The sequence below is a fragment of the Solanum verrucosum genome, unplaced genomic scaffold (assembly GCF_900185275.1).
Source record: "Solanum verrucosum unplaced genomic scaffold, falcon-dt-bn FXZP01000217.1, whole genome shotgun sequence".
In the NCBI taxonomy this organism is placed as follows: Eukaryota; Viridiplantae; Streptophyta; class Magnoliopsida; order Solanales; family Solanaceae; genus Solanum; species Solanum verrucosum.
Genome location: NW_026020032.1, coordinates 827,607 through 851,505, shown reverse-complemented (window position 1 = coordinate 851,505; position 23,899 = coordinate 827,607). Strand labels below are relative to the sequence as shown.

The 23,899-nt window shown below is 30.9% G+C and overlaps 2 protein-coding genes across 2 annotated transcripts in view; one reads left to right on the top strand and one right to left on the bottom strand.

Moving 5' to 3' along the window:
- The window catches only part of LOC125821377 (peptidyl serine alpha-galactosyltransferase), a 241,598-nt gene that overhangs the window by 141,681 nt on the left and 76,018 nt on the right, over nt 1-23,899 (top strand). The gene's annotated exons all lie outside the window — the stretch shown is intronic.
- Nucleotides 449-3,085, bottom strand: LOC125821426 (uncharacterized). The gene is made up of 6 exons (XM_049500843.1): nt 3,022-3,085; nt 2,793-2,985; nt 2,581-2,707; nt 2,215-2,487; nt 976-1,083; nt 449-865 (listed from the first exon to the last, which is right to left on the bottom strand). Exons 1-6 carry the CDS (start codon nt 3,083-3,085, stop codon nt 449-451), a joined length of 1,182 nt encoding a protein of 393 aa, XP_049356800.1.

Below are 23,899 nucleotides of genomic sequence, written 5' to 3'. Positions count from 1 at the left end.
ATATATTTCGTTGCAAATTACATAAATGAATTCGTCGTCCTATAATTTTACGACGAAAATAATTTATCGCTAATCCGTCGCAAACTTTTGGCAACCAATTATTATTTGTCGCAATCCGTCACCAATTTTAATTCTTTAACTATTCCCAAAATCCGTCGCAATATTCCATCGTTAAATTTGTCGTAGGTATAATTCTTTCTATTCATTTTATTTATTTATAATATATAGAATATGTAAATTATTAAACATCCTAATAATAACAAATATTCATATAACATAAATATACTTCATATATAACCCGTGCACCAAAACATGTATTCATCTAATATTAAGTCCAAAACATCTACACCAAGTATCAAACATCTAGCAACTACTAATGTTTAGAACTCGTAATTGTTACTGCATAATTTGTTTTCCTTTAACAAAAATCAGATATGAAAAACTAATACTAGGGAGAAGAAATATGGTCATCATCTGAAACAACCTTATTAGGCACCATAGGTGTTGTTGATGATGCATCACCAATAGGAGTATCAGTTGATTGATGTGATGGTAAAGAAGTTACACCTTGTATGCGCTCAAGTAATATATGAATCATGTGATCAGTCAATGTAGGAATCAATTTCTTCACGAACTCATCCATATTTTCCATCGGTGCAGATTGAGAAACAGATGGTGGTATTGATGATGAAGCATCAAATTGAGAAGCGATACAAAGATTTGGTCCGTAGTAACTTTTTGCTTGAGTTCCAAGACCATATATTCTTCTCTTCTTTTCTCCACATGCAGCTTGATAATATGCGTCACGTTGATCAATATCAGATTCAGACTTAATTTTCTCACGTAATATTTCGTCATATCTTTCCTGCAATAAGTAGAGACATTAAAATTATAATAAAGAATACTAACTATAAGTTTCTCCAAATAAAAAGAATATGAATTTCAAAAGTCGATAATTTTATAAATTCTACTTATATGAACAATTTGTGCTCGCTCATCAACAAAAGATTTTCCATCGTGATCATGTGTGTGGACGTGCAAATAGAGCTCACTTGGTGTTGGGGCTCGACCCTTTTCAATAGCCTACCCCCCAAAAAAAAAATTGCCCTAGTTATGTTATGAACAATATGATATAATTAGGTAAAGTATTTCAATAAACACAAAAAGTCTATTTAATTTCAGTGAGGAACCCACATTTGAGGTCGCCCCTATGGCAGAAATAATGCTAACAATTCAAATCGTGCCTCTAAAGATGAAGTAACCAACATTTGTAAGAATTGAGATATCTTTCATAACTTTCTTATGCAAGTTTCAGATTCAAAAATCGGCGACAAGAGCCAAAAACTGTCCAGAATAGTACTTGGTGACAAAGAAAAAGATTCAGATTCAGATTCAAAAATCAAGTTCTATAATATGAAGTTATTCATATTCAATCTATTGCATGCAATGTCACAAGACAATCAAGACCCATTAAGGCTCTTACAATAAAAAATAGATTCTAAGGCAACTAACTATTATAAGCTTGTAGAGGTAGTACTGGTGAAAATTTTCGGAACAATTAATATGTACCTATACTCATGTGTTGGATATTTTTCTTTAAGCCGAGAACTTATCGGAAACAATCTCTTATCTCACAAAGGTATAAATAAAGTCTATGTACATCCTACTCTCTCTTAATCTTACTATATTACGTGCTAGCGCTAGACAAATATCCAGGCAGAATATATCTCCATTTTCTTATGCCATCTTGGTAGAGTTCACATCTTTGTACACATTCTGGCAAAACTTTTACATGTAAAGTTCAAATCTATACATTTTTCCTTGTAACTTTTTATTTTCTCTAACCAACTATTATAATGTGGGGCTTTCATTTTTAAGTTTTTCCAGCCAACATACAGTTCTAGCTAAAGACATCCATCACCCTATACAATAGGCAAAAGTATATGTCAATTTATCTATTTGATTTTGTTCGCCTTATGTCCAAATTTACTATCAGAAAGAATACAATTAAGAGTTTAAAAATCGAAAGTGTCATCAACAACAATTGTATGTTGCACCAAAACAGATGCACTGCAACAACAGTCCCAAAACATAATTAAACAAAAAAAGAAAGGCACTTCTGCTATTTGTGTACTATAGACTTTTAGTAATGACTAGAAGATAAGGAAAATGTATTTTGTCGAAGAATATATATTGCGTGAAATATATACTTACAAGTTTCTTACGATGCTCCCCAATAGAGATAGATCCACCTGTATGAGCTTCTCCTCCTCCACGACGATTTTTTTTATTTGTTTCTGACTTTGCAACATTCTCAGGAGCTTGCCAAAGCCTCATCCAAGTTTCCCACACAATATCAGTTACATATTCGGGATTAGTTCCGTTCTTTTTTATTCTGGAAATAAAATCTCTATATCGTAGTGATGCCTTAATCTCCCATTGTCTTTTCACTGCATTTTCATTAGTTGAAGAGTCCCAATAGAATTTCTTTTGAAATTAGTCTGTAAAGTAATAACATTAATATCATATCTATAAAAAGTTTATCACTTTCTTAAACTCAATTATAATGAAATAGCATACCTTGAATTCTCCAAAATAAAAATCTTTTACAGGTTGCGAGACACCTTTCCAATTGATTCCATTGGGATCAAGTTCATTTTTGAAAGACTTAGCTATGAAAGTAGAGCATGTCGAAGAAGGCTCCAATCTATATAGATTTGAGGACATTATTTAAATACATATGTATCTTATTAAAAATATATATACTAATGATACTATAAACATGGACTAACCCTGTAGGAGTAAGAGTAACAATTGTTCTCCGCTGCCCACGATTATTGGACTCACCTTCACCAATTGTGCTGCTTTGAGTAGATGCACCCTCTCCTATTTGATTACTCTCATTAGGTGTAATAGGAGATGATTCAACAATGGTTGGAATATTATTATGATTTGGCATTTGAACGGGTGGTGTACTGCTAGGTCCTAGTATTTGAACTTGGTTTGTACGATCAAGCTCACCTATATTGGAACTTGTACCACCTTGTTGAGGACTAACTGTTGTGGGAATAGGAACAGTAGGCATTTTTGGAGGAAAAGCAGAATTACCGCGACATGAAGATTTTCCTACACGACATGCACTACCTCAACCTCTGCCTCGAGCCATAACTTCAAAATATGTAAGTATTGTAAGATCAACACTTGTAAAAGATCAATTATTTTTAAATAAAGTTCATCAGTATGCCCAAATATTACTAAATTTCATGCATATGACATACTAAAAATTAGAGCTAGAATCTCCTGCAGATTTTAAATAGATGACTAAACAGTCTTTTTGAAGTAAAATTTCAGACATATAAAGTCAAAATAGGGGGAGGAAAACTATAATCAACTAAATAAATGCAACTGAAAAACAATACTAGCAGATATCATTGCAGCTACTACATCACGTCTAAGAAGTGAAGAAAGTAGAAAAGATCAGGAGAAGAAAGAGTAACTCATCCCACAATAGTGAAGCTGAATACGTAATAGTACAGAAAACAAAAAAGAAAAAGTTATCGAAAACTTACCTTACTAGTTGCAGCAGTCGAAGAGAAGAGGAAGAAGTCACAATAGTTGAGAATAACCAGCTGAACTCCAAATTTTAAGGAAAATCTATAAAACTAAAGGCAACATCAAAAAATAGAAATCTCAAGTTGAATAAACAAAACAAGATTCTTAATCATATCGAATAGAAGAAAAAGTCATTCAAATATGATTACATTAAAAAAACATAAACTAAGGAAATAATAATATTATGAAAAATTACTACACTAAAAAAATATTGAAAATACAATAACATATTGTTATTAAGAACTAGTCACTATCTAAATCTTCTTCAAATTCTTCCTCATTCTCCTCAGTTTCTTCAGATTCATACTCCTCCTCTGTAGATTCTCCAGGGATTTCATGATACTTTGGATGTAACCCATCAATGGGTTCTTCCATTCAAGTACACCCCCATTTAAATCATGTAAGAGTATTTCTTCATCAACAGAAACATTCATATCTATCTCATGGACTTCAACTTCATCGACTTGAAATGGAACATTCAGTTCTGGAGTTGGTCCCACTTCCTCATCAGGTAATTCCACAACCTTCAATACGGCTAGCCAATCAATCTTGTCCTTTTTCTTGCTAGGATATGGGACATAACACATTTGTGTTGCTTGCATTGCAAGAATAAAAAGGTTCATACTTTTTATACCGACGACGTTGGTTAACATCAATCAATTTGTATTGATTATGCTTCTTCACACCAACATCTATAGTTGGGTCAAACCATTCACACTTGAATAAGACAATTTGCTTTAAAGGTTCTTCACGGTATTTCACTTGTATAATCTCTTTTATCCGTCCATAGTAATCACCAAAATTTGAATCTGAGATACAAACTCCACTGTTCATTGTTGATCTAGCGCTACCATAACATTCTGTATGAAATTTGTATCCATTAACAAAATACATTGAATGACATGTAGCGCCTATTAATGGTCCATGAGCTAGGCTACGCAAGAATTTATTCTCTATATGATTGCATCAGACCTATTTAAACAAAGACTTAGTTAAATTCACAAGACAATTTAGGTTACATTACTATATCAAAGTTAATGATCGTTGGAGACTTACGTATTCCTTAAACCATATAGAAAAATATGCCTCAAGGCTCTCATCTATCTGACACTGTGATAAATTGGGAGATTCTTCTTGCAAACGTTGCACGTACATACTTCATTAATACAAAATAAGTTAAATAGAAAGTCATAATATATTAATATGTTTCTAATATTAGGTGAAAATAAATTTTAAATACTACCTCACAAATGGCTCAACCTCTTCACAATTTAGTAATATGTAAGTTTGAGCGGCCTTGATTTCATCAAGTGATAAATTTCTTTTTCTTGTCTCTCCCCATAGTCGACCTGGATGGGTGAATATTGATAGATTTCCTTCAAGATCCTCCGTAATACCACCATCATCATTACGGTCCACATTATGATTACGTGTCAAGACATGAGGTTCAAAATAATGAGAAAATAATAGTGTTGACTCTGTCATCAAGTATGCTTCACAAATAGAACCCTCAACACTAGCTTTATTTCCAATCATCATTTTAAGAGTTCCAAGGTACCTTAATAGATAATAAATGATTGTACCATCATATTAGAATTACCAAGTATAACATGCTTGTCATAATTTTGTCATAAAATTTCACATTTACCTTTCAAAAGGATACATCCATCGATATTGTACAGGTCCAACGATCTTTGCTTCTATGGTAGGTGCACAAGCAAATGTTCCATCGAGTCAAAAAACCCTGGAGGAAATATACGTTCTAACTTACACAAAATTTGTGGGATATCTGCTTCTAATCTCTCCATGTCATCCACTCGTAGAGTGGTTGAAGTAAGATCTTTAAAAAATAAGCTCAACTCTGTAAGTGCTTGCCACACATTACTAGGAAGTAATTCACGAAAAGCAATAGGCAAAAGTCTTTGCATGAACACATGACAATCATGACTTTTCATGCCATATAGCTTTTTCGTAATTGTGTCTGGACATTTACCCAAATTTGAAACATACCCATCTGGAAATTTCAAATCTTTGACCCAATTAAACAAGATAACTTTTTCTTCCTTGTCTATTGTATATACAGGTTTGGGGTATTTACCATTTGAATCCTTTTGCCAACTGAGGTCGATCACAATAATTTATCATATGCAAACGTGATTGTGAATTGTCTTTGGTTTTATCAACATTATTAAGAACTGTGTTAAATACATTATCAAAGACATTTTTCTCAATATGCATGACATCAAAGTTATGTCGAATCATGTTAGAACTCCAATATGGCAAATCCCAAAAGTTACTTTGCTTTTTTCATCCACAAGACTTACATATTCTTCGATTAACCTCTTCTGCATCTAACTCAGTTACTTTCCTTATCCCTAAGTCACAAATTTGGTTCAAAATCTCCTCTCCTGTTTTGTAAGGTGGTGGAAATCTTTTGACAGTCATGCCTTTAAAAAAGTTTTTACTATCTCTCCATAAAGGATGATGTTGGACAAGAAACATCCTATGACTGTCAAGCCAAGATGTTTTTCTACCATGTTCTAATCTAAAGGATTGTGTCTCCTCCATACAATAAGAACAAGCTAACTTACCCGCAGTACTCCATCCTGATAACATAGAATATGCTGGAAAGTCACTTATAGTCCACATCAAAGCTGCCCTTAATTGAAAGTTTTGCTTTTTTGAAATGTCAAATGCTTCTACACCTGTCTCCCATAACAAGGTTAACTCATTTATTAGAGGTTGCAGATAAACATCAATTTTATGTTTGGGATTGTTTGGCCCTGCAATAATGACAGTTAAAAACATATACGCTTCCTTCATGCACATTCCTGGAGGTAAATTATATGAAGTTACAATCACTGGCCACGAAGAGTATTTCCTCCCAGTCTGACTGAATGGTTGGACACCATCCATACATAACCCCAATCTTACATTTCTTGGTTCATTGGCAAAAAAGGTATGAGTTTGATTGAAGTGTTTCTAAGCATCAGAGTCTGATGGATAACGCATTACCCCTTCGTCATGTGTATGCTCATGATGCCATCTTATATCAGCAGTTGTAGCATGAGATGCATATAATCTTTTTAACCTAGGAATCAAAGGAAAATAATACATTTTCTTATAAGGGACCAATTTCCGCTTACGAGAGCCTACACGATGTTTATACCTCTGATTGCCATAAAATTTACAAGATGTAAGGTTCTCATCATCACCCCAATATAACTTACATCCTGATTCACAACAATCAATCTTCTTAACTGGCAAACCCAAGCTACGCACCAATTTTTTTGTTTGATAATAGTTATCAATCACTATGTTATCTTCAGGTAAAAAATCTTTCAACAATTGCATAATTTGGTTGTAACCTCTCTATGACATCCTAGAGACAACTTCAACTTGAGAGACGGAGGAACCGGAATACAATTTTGCATCAGCAACATGTAGTAAATCATAAAATCTTTGGGACTCAGGATTAGGTTCCTCCTCCATTGGAAGATCAGACGCCTTCTCTATTGAAAGATTGATCTCGTCCTCCATTGAAGTTTCATAAGTATGAGATGACTCATGTTCAATATTGCTTTGAAATTGTCAACTCAAACCTTGATCAAAGTTTGGACCAGCTACGTCCAAAACCATTTGTTGGTACAGATTATCATATCCCAATTCAGGTTGAGTTCCACCATGCAAATCATTAACATAATACATCTCATCAATAACATCTTCTTCCCCTTGATATTTCCAAACAAAATAGTTCTCAACAAATTCATATTGAAAAAGGTGATATTTAACCATTTCAACATTCATGTATTTAAGGTTATGACATTTTTTACAAGGACATTTAATTTTGTCACCACTCATACGATTTTTTTGTGAACATGCATACTGAATAAAGTTATTCACACCGGTTATAAAACTGGAGAGTATACCCCCTCGTCCACCAAACCTCTCATACATCCAACCACGCTTCAAATTACTCATGTTCCTATAAATTTTAGAATAATCAAGACAATCAGAAATTTCTCTTTTATATGTTATACAATCTAGATGTCCTCCAAAGAAAAGATCAGATTAAAATACCTTTATGAAAAAGAGTATATCTTTGCACTTTTTAAATCATTCGCCGCCTTTTCTGTTAATATAAGTGTTCTTGATCACTATCCAGTTATCTTAAAATATATTATTCTATTAATCCTAAGTTACAAAAAGTGCAATAACAAGAAAATGATAAGTTACAGGAAGTGCAATGTCAAGGAAAGGATCATACTGAAATACCTTTATTAGTGCTCCTTTATGTTTTTTTATCACTGTCCAGTTAGTTTAGTATGATTTGACCCAACTATAACTTATTTTAAAATAGTGTACTCTCTTAAATCCCTACATAAATGATATGATGATTTGTTCTACTACTAATTCTAGTTTAGGCTAATTAAATGTCAAGTCATTTGATAATTATAAGCCTAAAGTTAGATCATAAATAAGTACTATACTTGTTGTATTGTACTCTAATTATTGTAAAATTACAAAAAGTGTGATGCCAAAAAGATAAATACAAATATTATTGCAAACAATCAAGAAAGTGGTTTGAATTTCATTTCTCTTGCTAGTAACCAATTTCTAGTGTTACGATTGTAAATATAATGGAGTACCAAATAAAAGTCATACCGAGGAGCTGAAAAGTTGAGAAAAGATGGATGAAAAGAGAAGGATGCAGGGCGAGTGAAATTAGTGGAACAAGACGAGACTTGAGAGCCTCGAAAGATTGCAGCACCAACAAAATCTGTGTATAACATTTGAAATATTAACCACCATAGCATAATTATCCCATGTCTGCTCACAATCAATACCCTTCTGAAAGTTTCATCAAGCATAAAGATGGACAACCCAAAATATTAAACAAACTAAGAGAGATAAGTAGAACTTACGTAAACTTGATATAGTTGTTCTTAGGATAAATAAGCAGCAACACGTTCACGAAGAAGCAAAGGTCCACATATTCTCCACAAACTATAATAACACCATGTGGAAAAGAAAAAAATACAAACTTAAATATCATTGTATGTTGATCAGATGGATTTCTTTACATAAATAGAGGAGCACAAAGAAAAGAAACAGAGAAGTAGAGCAAAGAAAGCAAGCAGTTACTTAATAGCTATGAAAAATTGAATTTTGCATACTTTACATTAAATCTAAAATTTGTGAAAGACATGTTAATCTGATTAACCATCAGAGATCTCAATCACTTGTATCTAATCTAGCAGAGTATGACAACGAGAACTCAAGAAGAATCTTTCATTTGATATAGAGCAAGGAAAAAATCTTTAGATACACCAAAATTTGATTGACTTACTGCAGAAATTTAGATACAGATAAAAATATTGGATGAAAATTTTGCTAGTCTCTTCTTGATTTACTTCCTTGTGTGTGGCTGAAAAAAGTTGATGGCAATAGATGTCATTTTTTGTTTGTTTGTTAGTCATTTCTTTAATTATGTGTATGAATAGAAAATCATTTTTTGTTTAGTTTATGAACAACTTCTTTAAGTTGATAATGCTAATTCTTATCTAAAACTCTCTTTCTTGAACCATTTTCATTAACTTGTATTTAATTCGACAATGTTTGACAATACGTAAAAATTATAACTGAATCAGCTACCAAATACATATCGAAATTACTAATCGACTATCACAAATAAACATTTTTTCTTTAAGTCATGACTTTGACAAACCAAGAAAAATGAAATAGAATAAGATAGAGAAAGAGAGCTTACTTGGTTAGCTGTTCTTAGGACAAACATGCAGCAAACACGTTCATGAAGAAACAAAACTTCTGTAATGACCCTAAAGGTCATTTTTGGAAATTTTCATAAAATGACCGTTTTATCCCTCCCGATAATTGCCCCGAGTCCTAATTGTTGTATTTTCGAAGTTGGTTTGAGGGTAAATTGATGAAAAGTTGAGTTTTTGGAAAGTTGGGTTTTTAAGAGTTAAAGTTTGGTTAAAAGTGCTATTTCGAGTCATTTGGAGTTTCGAGACTCGAATCGGATTTTCGTCAATTCCAACAGTTTTAGAATGTTGAAACGGGTCTATGAGAATTTACGGAGTCGAATTTGGAGTTAAAACGAAGATTTGAGGTCCTAAGTTGCTAAAATTGTGAAATTTTGATCAAGAGTTGACTTTGGTCAACAAACGAGGTTCCGGTGCTCGAAATGGAATTCCGAGGGCACCGTTGGATTCAGGGGGTGATTCTAAGTCTAAAATAAGTCTTGGTTGAATTTTTAGAGGCCCTGAGTGCGTTTCGAGTTTTTGAGCCTAAAGTTAGTTTCTTGACGCCTTATCGGATACTGGGTCAAGAAGACCTCGAATTCAAATTCCGAAGATTTCATTGAGTCCGATATGTCATTTTCAAGCTAGTAGGATATTTGGTTTGTGTTCGCGAAGTGCCAAATGAGTTTTGGGTGAGCTTTTAACCTTCTTGGATGCTTTGACACTATTTCAGCAAATTGTGGCAATTAAAGGGTTCATTATTAGTTTTAATGGTCGAAAAATTATTCCGAAGGTTCTGAAATTTTGAGCATGAATTATAGGACTTATCTGTAAATTTTGGTGCATTATAAGAAATAATTGTTTACCGAGTAAAAATGATATTTGACTGGACAAATGAGCATGAAATTGAGCTCCGATTGAACGAGCAGGTCCGTATCATTATTTAAGACATTTACAAAAAAGAATCGGGTCATTTCACTATCGTATGAAGAAATTACGGCCTTTTTAGTGAAAGATTAACTGCTGTTTTTCTGGTGCATAACAGCCATGTACTGTTATAAAAATCTCAGATTGTGTTCATTTGGTATTTTGAGCATATCGGGAGTTCTAGAGATCGGAATGGAGTGATTCTTGCGGGTTTCTTCTTGAATTAATATGAGGGTTAGTATTCAATCTTTAATTCGACATTTTCTCATAATTTCTGTATCTGGTTTTTTCCCCTATACGTAAACCTCTTGGGAAAAATTGGAGTTTTATCGATTTGGACTCCCTTTTTGATGAAAAAGGTATATTTATGATCCTTATGTTATGGGTAAACTAATTTTAACATAAAATTATTGATTGATCGATTATTTTCATCATATTAACCGCGTACAATTTGGACTTTCCCGGTAAAGTTAAAGTTTGATAAATTGAGAATTTCAAGGTCGATCTTAACTCCGTTTTTGATGAAATTTCATATTTGAACTTATCTAAGCATGGGTAAGATGTTTTTCAAGAGATATTTCATTTTCGAGTCGGGGTTTCAGATCCGAATATTTTAGGCTTCTTCAAGAACGTGGATTTTCCTTCAAATTGAGTTTGTGAATTGATTTCAACTCCGTTTTCAAATTGGTTTTCACCATTAGCTTCCAAATAATTTAAGGATCATTTTACATAAAAAAATTCCAGATTTGGGTATCGTTTTTCGATATGAGACTTTTGGACCGTTTTGCCCTTTTTCCCTAAATTTTTTGATTTTGGTGTCATTGGACTTGAATTATGATTGTGAATAATTATTTGAATAGATTATCGTGATCCGGATTATACTCGAAAAGGAAAGGCTCAAGTCAAGTAACTTTTGGAGTTCGTTTTAAGGCAAGTGGCTTCCAAACTTTGTAATACTCTTAGACTACGCATGACTACTTTCCTAATTGTGTTGGGGAGTAATGGGGATTGAGGATGAGTTTTATTTGTTGATTGAAATTGTTGTAAATGAAAGATGGGGAATAAAACAAGCTAAATGTGTTATATGTGACTTGAATTTGTTGAATAAGTCATGTGATAACTAATATTGAGGGGATCGAAGAGCATGAGTAGGCTATGATTGATACAAACATTGATGTTGAGACAGATGATGTGTAATACTATGATGTGGTCGTGATATGGTTGTGATTGAGACATGTGAAGTGTAATACTATGATGTGGTCGTGATATGGTTGTGATTGAGACAGGTGATGTGGTCGTGATATGGTTGTGATTGAGACAGGTGATATGTAATACTATGATGTGGTCGTGATATGGTTGTGATTGAGACATGTGATGTGTAATTCTATGATGTGATCGTGATATGATTGTGATTGATGACATGTGCATATTCATTATTCATCCCATGTGTGAACTATCTGTTGCATGAGTTCTGAGACACTGATATGAGGATGGATGGATATGAGACACAGTTGAGACTAGCTCCGGCTAGAGATATATGAGATGGACTAGCTTCGGCTAGCGATTTGGATGCCGATGGGATCTGGTTCCGGCGGTGATACATGATCCATGTGTGGCCCCCATGGGTTCTGATTTGAGTATTCAGCGCGGACTGATTACGTCAACAGATGTGTATCGTAGGACAGACATGCATCACGACTACATGACATCATTATTGTATTTTGCATCGCATTTGCCTTATCTTTGTCTGTGATGTGTGGATTGTATCGGTTTACCCTTCTTATGTGAAATTTAATCTACTTGCTCTTATTTGTTGATCTGAGGTTGATGAGGATATATTGTTGGTTCTGGCTGTTGAATATGATCTGTTTAGTATAGGTTGGTTGGTTTGCTGCTAGATTGAAGTTTCGATGGTTCGGTTGGGATTGAAAGGAGTTGTTTGTAGCTGCTAGTTTTGCTTAGTTTAGAGTTACTTGCGAGTACATGTGGTTTTCGGTACTCACCCTTGCTTCTACACAATTGTGTAGGTTGACATCTCTTTCTCAGATTCGGCTTAGTAGTTTCTTTAGCAGATTGAGCTTCGGGACATACTCGAGAGGTAGCGGTTCATTCCAGACGTGCCCTTGAGTTATCTTTACTTTCAGTTTTGTTCTATTCGAGAACTATACTCTGAGACTTGTATATTTTTATTTGAATTCTGTATTTAGAGGTTTGTACATGTGACAACCAAATTCTGGGTAGTGTTGAGTCTTAATTAAAGTCTTCCGCTTATTTATTATCTTTTATTCTCGTATTTTCTACCTCTCTATCGTTGTGGTTGGGTTAGGCCGACGTGTCTGATGGGAAATGGACATGTGCCATCACATCCGGATTTGGGGTGTGACAACTTCACACATTTTTCATAAGCTGCAATAAGGCCTTCTAAAATAGGAAAAAAAAACAGAATTTAAACACCACTATATATTCTCATAAAACGAGTTATACGATGCCTATACTAAACTTTTCAAATTAACAATTTCAAAATAGAAAAATACAAACAGAAGTTAAAAATAGAACTCAAAGAACCAACAAGCATAGCAAAATGTATTCCTGATAATGCTCAGAATCTTGTTGCTGTTCAAGCTAAACCCATATAGAAAAAGTGACTACTAACAACAAAAAAGTAGTCTTATTCACAGTTGATTACTAACAACAAAAAGTGATTATGTTAAGATCTGGTTTTGACATCTTTTATAATATCACTAATCTCTTAAAACAAACCCTATTTGCAAAGTGTAACTTGATTATGGCAAAATCATTCTTCCTAGTAGAACCCTTGTCTCATATTTCAAGATTACCAAAACCCACAAACAAAATCAACACAAATCGATAGAACACATCTTAATATACAAAAAATAAACTCGAAATTAGAGTATACAAAAGTTAGTACAACTCACTTGATTTTGAATTCGAAAATTGATAGAAACTCATTGATTTCTCACATTGAAGAGAGTGAAAGAGCAATTATTTGTAGCGTATTTGAAGAATGGGGAAGAGGATTAGTTGAAGAGTAGAAGAGAGAGAGAGAGAGTGGGAGAGCTCAAATCTTTTATTACTAGAATTGAGAGGGAATTTTTGTGTGCCCTAACTTATCCCTAAATTTTTATTTTATTTTGCGACGGATTTAACAACACATATAAATTCTGTCGCTAACAAACATCTTTGATTTATTTAGAATAGAAACTAACGACGGATTTTTCTGTCGCTACAAAATATAAAATTTATAAATAAATACTAAAAGTTGTAATGACGAATTTTCCGTTGCTAATCCGTCGTTCAAAATTAATTCAATTTGTCGCAGCCCTTCCGTTGTTAAATTCGTAGGAAATATTAAGGCGTCAACTTTTCGCGCTAATAAATAGTGACGGAATATACAATCCGTCGCAATTCCGTCGTTATAGAATAAATAAAAAAAATTGTTTATTATTATTGCGACAAAATATTTATTCCGTAGTTAATCCGTCGTTATATAGCAACGGAATATATTCCGTCGCTACATTCCGTCGCTAAACGCTGTTTTTTTAGTAGTGTGAATCTGAGATACATAACAAATCTTCTTCGTCTCTCTCCCATCTCGGACGCTCACCACTCTTCTTTGTATCTGATGTTCCTGATACATGCGAATCACACCAGATATATATAGATACATAACGAATCTCGTTCGCCTCTCTCCCTAGCTATTTCGGTGTATCTGGTAGCAAGAATACATATATCTAAGGGTATATTCCACACTATATGATAGGAAACTCTTAATTAGTAACCGCCTAAATGTGTATAAATCATTTTGTTTTTATTTTTTCCTTTTTTTAAAAAAAAAGTTTCAAGTTATTTCATGAACTTTCAACTCAAATCTTCATTCCTACAGTTATATATGCATATATATACAGTTGACAAGCCTATCATGACTACCATACACATATACAATTTACAGCTAATACAAATTTATATATATATATATATTCACTAATTAATATATACGAAAGCAATTTGAATAAATCCTAACACCTTTAGCTCCGCCGATGCATTCACACATAATATTGGAGTTGTAACGTGTAAGCTATCTTTAAAAAATTGTGAAACAATTAATATTTGATAGATATAAAATTAAATATTCACTAATTAATACGAAAGGAATGTAGATGAACCCTAACACCCTTTACCTCAGACTATGCATTCACACGTAATGTTTTTAAAGCCTATAATGACATTGGATTGAATGATAATTGATTAATGTTAGTAAAAATTTTAACATTCTTTGTTAATGTACATATTTATTATAGTTAAAACTTCCTCCGTTCAATAATAGTTGTCCACTATACTAAAAATAGTTGTCTAATTTAGAAAATGAAGAGATAATTTACATGTTGTGTCTATTTTACCCTTGCTATTAAATACTATTTATCATCTACTATCACTTTTACTTGTCACATTTTGAATTGGCACACCCATTAAGAAATAATTATTGATATAAGTATTTACCAAACTATTCCTATTAAATGATGTTTAGTATTAAATCTTGAAAAATGATTTGAAGAAAGAGTATTTAATGCTGAGGGTAACATGAAAAAATATAATTGTCTTTTCTTGATATGTCAAAAGTGACAAGTAAAAATGAAAATCTATTTTAAGAAAAAGTGAAAAGTAAAAGTGAACGGAAGGAGTAACACATTTCTCAAAACATTAAATTTAATAAAGTCAAAAGATAAAATTGTAATCTTGCCCTTATTATTTATTGTTTCTTAAGGGGTGTGTCAAGTCAATAGTGAACAACCATTGTTGGACAAATGGAGTAATTATTTTTGTTGCACTGTGATACTCCCTCCGTCCAACAATAGTTGTTCATTATACTAAAAATAGTTGTCCAACAATACTAGTCCAAATCAAGAGATAATTATTCTTTTGTGTCTATTTTACCCTTGCTATTAAATACTAAGTATTTACTCCCTCCGTCTCATTTTATATGTCACCTTTTCCATTTGCACTTGCATTAAGAAATGAGGTAATTTTACCCTTATGCCCTTATTTAATGTTTGCTTAAGACAACTTTATAATAAATGATGAATATGTTAGATTTCAAAAATATAAATGCATTTGGATGACTATTTAAATTTTAGAGTTTATTTTTGGAGCCAAATTTTTTCACCAATTGATCCAAAAAAATTTAAAAATCAAGTTTTTTCCACCTCAATTTTCCTATATATTTTGTGTAAAATGTTTTTTTATATTTTTATATATAAATTCTTAAAGAAAACATGATAACATCACAAAATATTCAAATTTTGGTTGAGTCTTCTATATTTACATCCTTTGAACTTTTTGAAATGTCATTTTCCTTGATAAAATTTGTTGAAGCTTCAACTTTCAAGATTATTTTTGAATTTTTTTTATCTTTTATTTTTAATTTGTTTGTTGATATTTTTTTTCAAAATCAGATTTTATAGAATAAGTAGTGAAGAAAGAAAGTAGTTAATTAATGAATGAAGTATTCTCCCAATGAAATTAATTACTTGTAGATTTCCTAGGTTAGTCAAAGTAAATACATTTTCAAGATTAATTAATTAATCTATCAAGGGTATAATAGGTAAAATATGATAATTTATGCATAAATTTTATAAAATGACATATATTATGGTCCAACTATTTTTAAAAAGGGATGACATATAAAATGGGACGGAGGGAGCATCTTTTAACACATATCTCAAATCATTAAATAAGGATAAAATAATACTCATATGACCCTTACTATTTATTGTTTCTTAAGGGGTGTGCCAAGTTAATAGTGAACAACTATTGTTGGACAGACTTTAAAAGATCGTGAAACAATTAAAATCATGGACAAATGTGATCAAGTAATTAATTAAGGGCGGAAGGAAATTAAATAATGATGGTCAAATATTAATGTTGCTTGGTTTATGCTATTAAGAGTAACTGTGACAACTTGCCCTTCTTTCTTAATTTTTTTTAATAGGATGAATGTAATATTTTCATTTTTAATTAGAAATTTGAGATTCGGGTCTTATAAATTAAAAATAAATCACATACAAAGCACTTCTTTGATATAATTGGTCCATCAATTTTAAAGCACACTATTTGGACAATTTCTGGAGAAAACTTATTTTAATTTGAATACTTGTGAGTAAAAGAATATTTTTTCTGTACTTTTGAAAAACTATTTTAGATATGACATATTATAATGATTCTCCCTGTACTCATTTTCTTTTATTAATTTAATATATAAAAGTTTTTTTGACCAATTTTTTAGATATTATAGACGTGCAAATCAATAATATTATTCATATAGTACATGATGCTTATTTGTCACATTTTAAAGTTGTTTCTAAAGTAATAATAATATATTGAGTGAAATTTTCATAAAATTTAGTGAGTATAGAGTGTATGTTGATTTTATATCGCAATTCATACATAATGATCTAACTAAAATATTATAATGAGATACATAAAATTTCTTTATCTTAATAAAAGTCACAAGTACGAGCCTCCAAGTACACTAATATTAATTAACTAAATGCTAATTTCGTTCTATTTTTAATAAATAAACTTTAGTAGCACATTATGTATGTTGAATGACTCGAAGCTAACATGTGCATAGTCATTAATCATTATACTAAAATAAGCAACAATAAATGCATTTATATATATTAGTAAATCATTTAAATTTCTGGCACTACATCAAAAATAATTTTTATGAGCAATTAATTAACGATAGTTGTTAAGTATGTATTTTTAGCGGTAATTAGCATTTTTTGTTATTGTCTCTAAAATATTTAGCGACATTAAATCTAATGACAATTAACTTATACCGGTAAAGACTTTAACACTCTTTGTTGCAAGTAAACGTCTGTCACACACATTTGTGATATTTTTATGCAACAAATTATGATGATTCGTAAAGTTTATGAAACGATCCATCGAGATCTGTAATATTTAATGTTAAGATTATCAAACGATTCATTCTAATGAGATGCATCGAAATCTCCAAAAAGTTTATTTTACTAAGCAAAAATCATATTTGCATTACATTAATATTAATATAATAAAAGAAATATCTTTGGTGTTCGTATCTCACATGTTTCATAACCATTTATTGTATTTTCTTTCTCTTCACTATATAGGTGCAATAAGTAGCTAGAATAAGGTTTTTTTTTTAAAAAAAAAAAAATGATTAAAAAATATTGCTTTATATATTTATATATATATATATGGAGTAACATTTACTGTGTTAGTTTGTAGTTTGATAAAAAAATTGATTAGAAAAGATTGTTGTTGAAAAAGTAATAGTATCTAATTTGTCTGTCATAACAATATTCATGGCAAATACAGAAGGAACTAACTCATTGACGATATGATCAAAAAGTTTGTTCTTGTTCTAGAATATTATTGACATTAATCTGAATATACAATTACTATAGTGATCAATTTTCTCTTAAATCAATTTTACATGTACTGTATATATATATTCTATGTAATTATGTTTTATAATGATAAATTTAAAAAATCGAATAAATAACATTATTACAGAGAAATTTGATTGAATATTATAAAATAAAAGGTTTGATGTTTAACATGTAATTAACAACTTAATTAAAGTATTTTTATTGATGAACTTGTTGGAAAAATGATTGGGGTTAATTAAGTTTCGAAAAATTCGGACAAGTTTTAAATAAATTTTGGATCTAAAACTTGTGTTAGTGCTGGAAATTTTATGCAGATGTGATCGTGGAAGAGGATCGCGATTACACTATCGTCTTGACACGACAGGAATTTATTAGAAACACACACATATATATAGAGAGAGATCTGATACAAACAAAACTTGTTTTGGGATAGAGGGAGTATCAGTACTCGCTCCGTCCCAAATTTTTCGATATTCTTCATGGCAAGAGGCCACATGCCTTGTATTTAGCGGGGGCATAACTATGTTATAGTCAGGGTGTCTAATTGGACACCCTTAGTCGAAAAATAATACCGTATATATATAAGTAAAATGATATACGAAGTGATTAAATAACATATTCTTGACACCCTTGACAGAAAAAAGGTGTTATAGCCCAGTGATTTTAGATGCCTTGAAAGAGTCAATGCTTAGGGTGTTCATGTGTTCGAATCTCACTAGTTATAATTTTTAAATTTTTTTCACTTTTTTTAGACATACTCCATGAAATTTCTGACTCCACCACTGAATTATTTACCTCCATCAAACAGGTTTGTTTTCTGAAAACACCAACGACAAAGAGCATATATAGCCGGTGCAATCATTATTAGACTCACAAGGATCAGAACAACTGTAATTTTGAACTTCCAGGCATATCAACTGCATGCATGCATAAATTTTGGGTTAATTAGATGTACGTAAGAATCACCAAAAGGCCAAAACTATATGTAAAATATAAATGTACGTCTCATGATATATATGATACGTACGTATCGATTAGAAGAAAATATTGTTCCAAGTTTAGGTATAATCTGAAAACATATTAAAAGGCCAAAATACTTTAATTTCTTATGTTTTGCATACCAAATCTGAAAATACTATTATGACTTATGAGGAGTCGGAGTTGAAGTCAGAGTTGGGTCTCGAGTTGGAATCAAGAATAAGGAGATGGGTTGAAGGGGTATGTCTAGAGTCTAAAGTCAGCAACTGAGTCATGAGTCTGGGCTTGAGTCAGGATCATGAGTTTGGTCTGATAATTAGTTAATAAATAGGACAAATTACTTAACTACACTCCTTTACTTACCTTAATATCCATTTATTCCTACTTATTTCAAAATTTTCAAAAATCCCTTATTTACCTATGTATCTCGCATGTATCCCATGCACAACGCTATGTATCCCGCTATGTGGAATGTATCAAACGTTATGTATCTCGTGCACAACGCTATGTATCCCGCATGTATCCCGCTACGTGGAATGTATCAAACCTAATGTATCCGGTGCACAACGCTATGTATCCCGCAAACATCATTTTTAAGGGAATTTTGATAAATAGAAAACTAGAAGGGATAGAATATTATTTAGTACTTATGATATTTGGTTCCTATAATTTATACTAATAAATATACAATTACATTGTCATCTTGCCACACAATTATCTAATTAGTAACTATGATAAAAAAAATGTGATGGAATAAATATAATATCTTCATTCTTTTTTATATACTCAACTTCCCTTCTTCAAGGATCTTACATTGTACTTATTATAGATAATAAACTATTAATAACCATGCATCATTAAAAAACGTGATGGGATGAATATAATATATTCATTCTTTCTGTATACTCAATTTCCCTTCTTAAAGGATCTTAGTTTGTACTTTTATTATATATACATATACATTAAATATTCAGTCACACTATCGTCTTGACACACAATGATCTAATTAATAACCATCACAAAAGGAAAGAACTAAACATCTTTTCTAAACGAACTAAACAAAAAGATAGACAAATTAAAACAAAGAAAATAACTTTATATATCCATATATTTAATTTAGAGCACACTTGATGCATTGATGATTTGCCACAAAGTCAACAGTAACACTTTTATTCATATAATTTTTTCTTCATAACTTAATTTGTATCGAAGAAAGATCAACATCACGACTTTATTAGAAACACACATAAATATATAGATAGATTTGCTATAGCAACAAATATATTGAACCTTATTATTAAAGGAAAAGAGAAAATACAAACACAAACGCTTATTTTGGGATGGAGTACTCCTCCGTCCCAAAATTTTATTTATTCAACGGCCACATATCATGGATTTAGTGCCATCACCTTTCTCATTACATATAGTGCAGAAAAAAAGAATATTTTCTATGCTCATGCAATCTTGGTTTGACGTACAGGCTGATTGCACTTAGCTCCCATAACTTGCAATTTTGAAGTTCCGGGCATATCAACTGCATGCATGAATATATTTAGGGTTGATAAAAATATACATAAAAATCACTCAAAACTATAATGTAAAACTATTTGATTATAAACATATGTATGATATGTGATGTATTGATAGTAATGCATGATCGATTACTTTCACAAAATTATACTAGTAATAGTAATTAGAGATGTTAAATTAGCGGACTGGGATGAATAAGAACTGTCTGATCAAAATAAGTTGAGTTAATGAATGAACATATTATTCATTCTTTAAAATTACTTGAATACTGAAATAAGAAAAAAGAAAGTTTGAAGTTACGAACCAATTGTCATGGTCCAAAAAAGAAAGAAGAAAATAGCAAACTTGTTCATTGAGGCCATATTTGCAAATTAAAGCTAATTTGGATTATACTTAGCAGAAGATTAATGTGTATGTTTGGTGATTTCTTTCATGGAGAAATGATCCTATTTATAAGCCCCAAGTACACTAATATTAATTAATTAAATGTCAATATATGTTGAATATTATAACTCGAGCTCACATGGGCATAGTATTATAAAAATAAAATACAGCAATAATATCATTAAAATCGGCTAAGCGTAATCTTTCATCTGATTTGACATACAGAGAGTCGAATCCAACATTTAAAGTTCTATGCCATGATAGCAATGAAATATTTATCACGGTAACACATTCCTTACTATATAACGAATACTATCGAAATTCAAAACATCGTTTTCACTTTGAGCTAAAAAAAGTTACGATTCAAATTTTACTGATATAGTAGTGCAAAAAATTCTTACAATATCGCTAATATAAAGATTAAAACTCATCGATCAAATGAAAAAGACATATCTTTGAATGACTCTTTCAATAGACCTAATATTTTCAATAAACTTATTCTTCATTCTTTATAGCCACAACAATAAGATCAAAAGGTAACACCACTAATTACAACTAAAAAAAAATGAATTTAGCGACGAACAAATTTTGTAGCTAATCAGTAAAATTCATCGCTAATCCTTTTTAACAATGAATTAGTGATAAATTTTTATTAGCAACGGACCAGTTACGAAGTTCGTTGCTAAGTCCACTATTTTTTAATAGTTCAATACCCATTATGTCAACTTAAAAAGAGAGAAAATTTGATTAAAGGTAAATGAGTAAATATACTTTTTAATAAGATTTTAGTTTGGACTCAACTTTTTATATACTCAACTTCCCCTCTTCAAGGATCTTAGTTTATAATTTTATTATACACAATAAATATTCAATTACACTATCGCCTTGACATACCATGATCTAATTAATAACCATCACAAAAGGAAAGAACTAAAAATATTTTCTAAACGAACTAAAACAAACAAAAAAAAGTAGATTAATTGAAACGAAGAAAATAGCTTTATATATCCATACATTTAATTTAGAGCACACATAATAATGCATCGATGATTTACCACAAAGCCAACAATAACACTTCTATTCATACAATTTTTCTTCATAACTTAATCTGAATCGAAGAAAGATCAACAACACAACTTTATTAGAAACACACATAAATAGGACGGAGTACACTTCAAAATTTTAGATATTCTTCATATCAAATTAAGAAGCCACACGTCTTGGTTGTAAAGCCATCAATTGGATTGGTTCTCTCTTTACATAGAGGGCAGACAAAAATGGCCATACTAAAGCAATCCATGTCTGTTGTACAAGGTTGATTGCACATAGCTCCCATAGCTTCCAATTTTGAAGTTCCAGACATATCAACTGCATGCATGAATATATTTAAGGGTTAATAAACTATAATGTAAAACTATTTAAATATGATATGTGATGTATTCATGATCTTAATGCATGATTACTTTCAAAAAATTATACTAGTAATAGTAATTAGAGATGTCAAATTAGCAGGTTGAGATGAATTTGGCCTATCTGATTAAAATAAGATGAGTTAATGAATGAACATTTATTCGTTCATTCAAAATTACTTGAATACTGAAATAAGAAAAAAAAAAGTTTAAAGTTATGAACCAATAGTCATTGTCAAGAGAAGAAAGAAGAAAATAGCAAACTTGTTCATTGAGGCCATATTTGCAAATTAAAGCTAATTTGGATTATATTTAATGTGTATGTGTGGTGATTTCTTTCATGGAGAAAGGATCATATTTATAAGCCCCATAAGTACGTTGGTATTAATTAACTAATATTTACGATGGTGGACAAGAAAATTACATGCTCATTTTATTTTTAAAAATACTTATTTTTTTCTTTTTAATATATTCATATATTATTAATATTTAAATAAAAATAATTTAAAAAGTTTATATGGTAATTTGGACTCTAAATTAATTATACTAGTTTGTTTAGGATTATTACTTGGTTTAGCAAGAATAAAAAAGGATTCTTTCACACTTTCTTTTCATTATTTTCATTATATGGTGACTTGGACTCTAAATTAATTATACAAGTTTGTTTAGGATTCTTACTTGGTTTAGCAAAAATAAAAAATAACTCTTTCACGCTATCTTCTCATTATTTTCATGCTCCTTTTCTCTCCCACCATCATTAACAACTTATTAAAAATACTTATTTCTCTTCTCTTTATTCAACAAGTATGTTTTGAAATTCTGTCTATGAGCTTATCTATAGAAAAACTGAATAGGGTAATTTAGCTTAAAAGTTCAAAATATTTTCCAATGCTAATGTATTGAACTTTTCCAATTAACTGAAAAATATTCTCTAAAAATCATTGTCAGCACAAAACATAAAATTCTTCCTACATTGAAATAAGATACTTCTTCTGTCCCAATTTATGTGACACTTTTCAATTTTTGAGAAAACAGTTTAAGTTTGACCGGAAATTTGCGCATGGAATCTTCAATTTTTTGAAATGGAATTTATATGTTTGTAAATTACGTAAAAAGTACTATAAGTCACAATAATTGATAATTCAAAATGTTTAAAAGATCTATAAAAAATTATGATCAAATATAGACTTGTTTGTATCTCGAAATCAGAAAAATGCCACATAAAATAGGACGGAGGGAGTTTTTTTTTTTTAAATAACGTTCAATTTTTTTTTGGTACAATGGACTTTGAGTATTATTTAAATTGGAGTACATATAGTGATATATGGATCAAAATTTATTTTCAGTTAATTTGTGTAGTTGATTGAATGAACTAAGAAGAGAAAATACAACTTGAAGCAATAGAAACACCTATCGAAATATTTTTTCATGTTATGAAGAAAAAAATAAGAGTAAAAAGTTATGAGAGCGTGAAAATAATGACAAAAAAGCATGATTTTTTTTTTCTGATAAACCAACTAAGAATCCTAAACAAACTTGTATAATTAATTTAGAGTTCAAGTTATCATATAATACTCTTTTTATTATTTTTATTTAAATATTAACCATATGTAAATATATTAAGAGAAAAAAATAAGAATTTTTAAAAATAAGGTGAACCGTCCGGTGGATAGTAGTTAATCTCATATTTTTAAATCTTTGGCCGATGACTTGGGTTGGGCTTCCTCTTCCTTGTTTCCCAATAGGTGGAAGAGAGATATTTTTGAGCTATTTTCAATACGTTATGGACATTTTAACCCTTTTCCCTATATTTATCAATGAACGCAGGTTCAATTTAAAA

Coding starts and splice junctions, on each gene's coding strand:
- LOC125821426 (XM_049500843.1), bottom strand. CDS start 3,085: ATGCCTACTGTTCCTATTCCCACAACAGTTAGTCCTCAACAAGGTGGT. Junction 2,986..3,021: donor TGGTACAAGTTCCAATATAG/GTGAGCTTGATC, acceptor TTCAAATACTAG/GACCTAGCAGTACACCACCC. Junction 1,084..2,214: donor GGGAGCATCGTAAGAAACTT/GTAAGTATATAT, acceptor TTTGGGGGGTAG/GCTATTGAAAAGGGTCGAGC.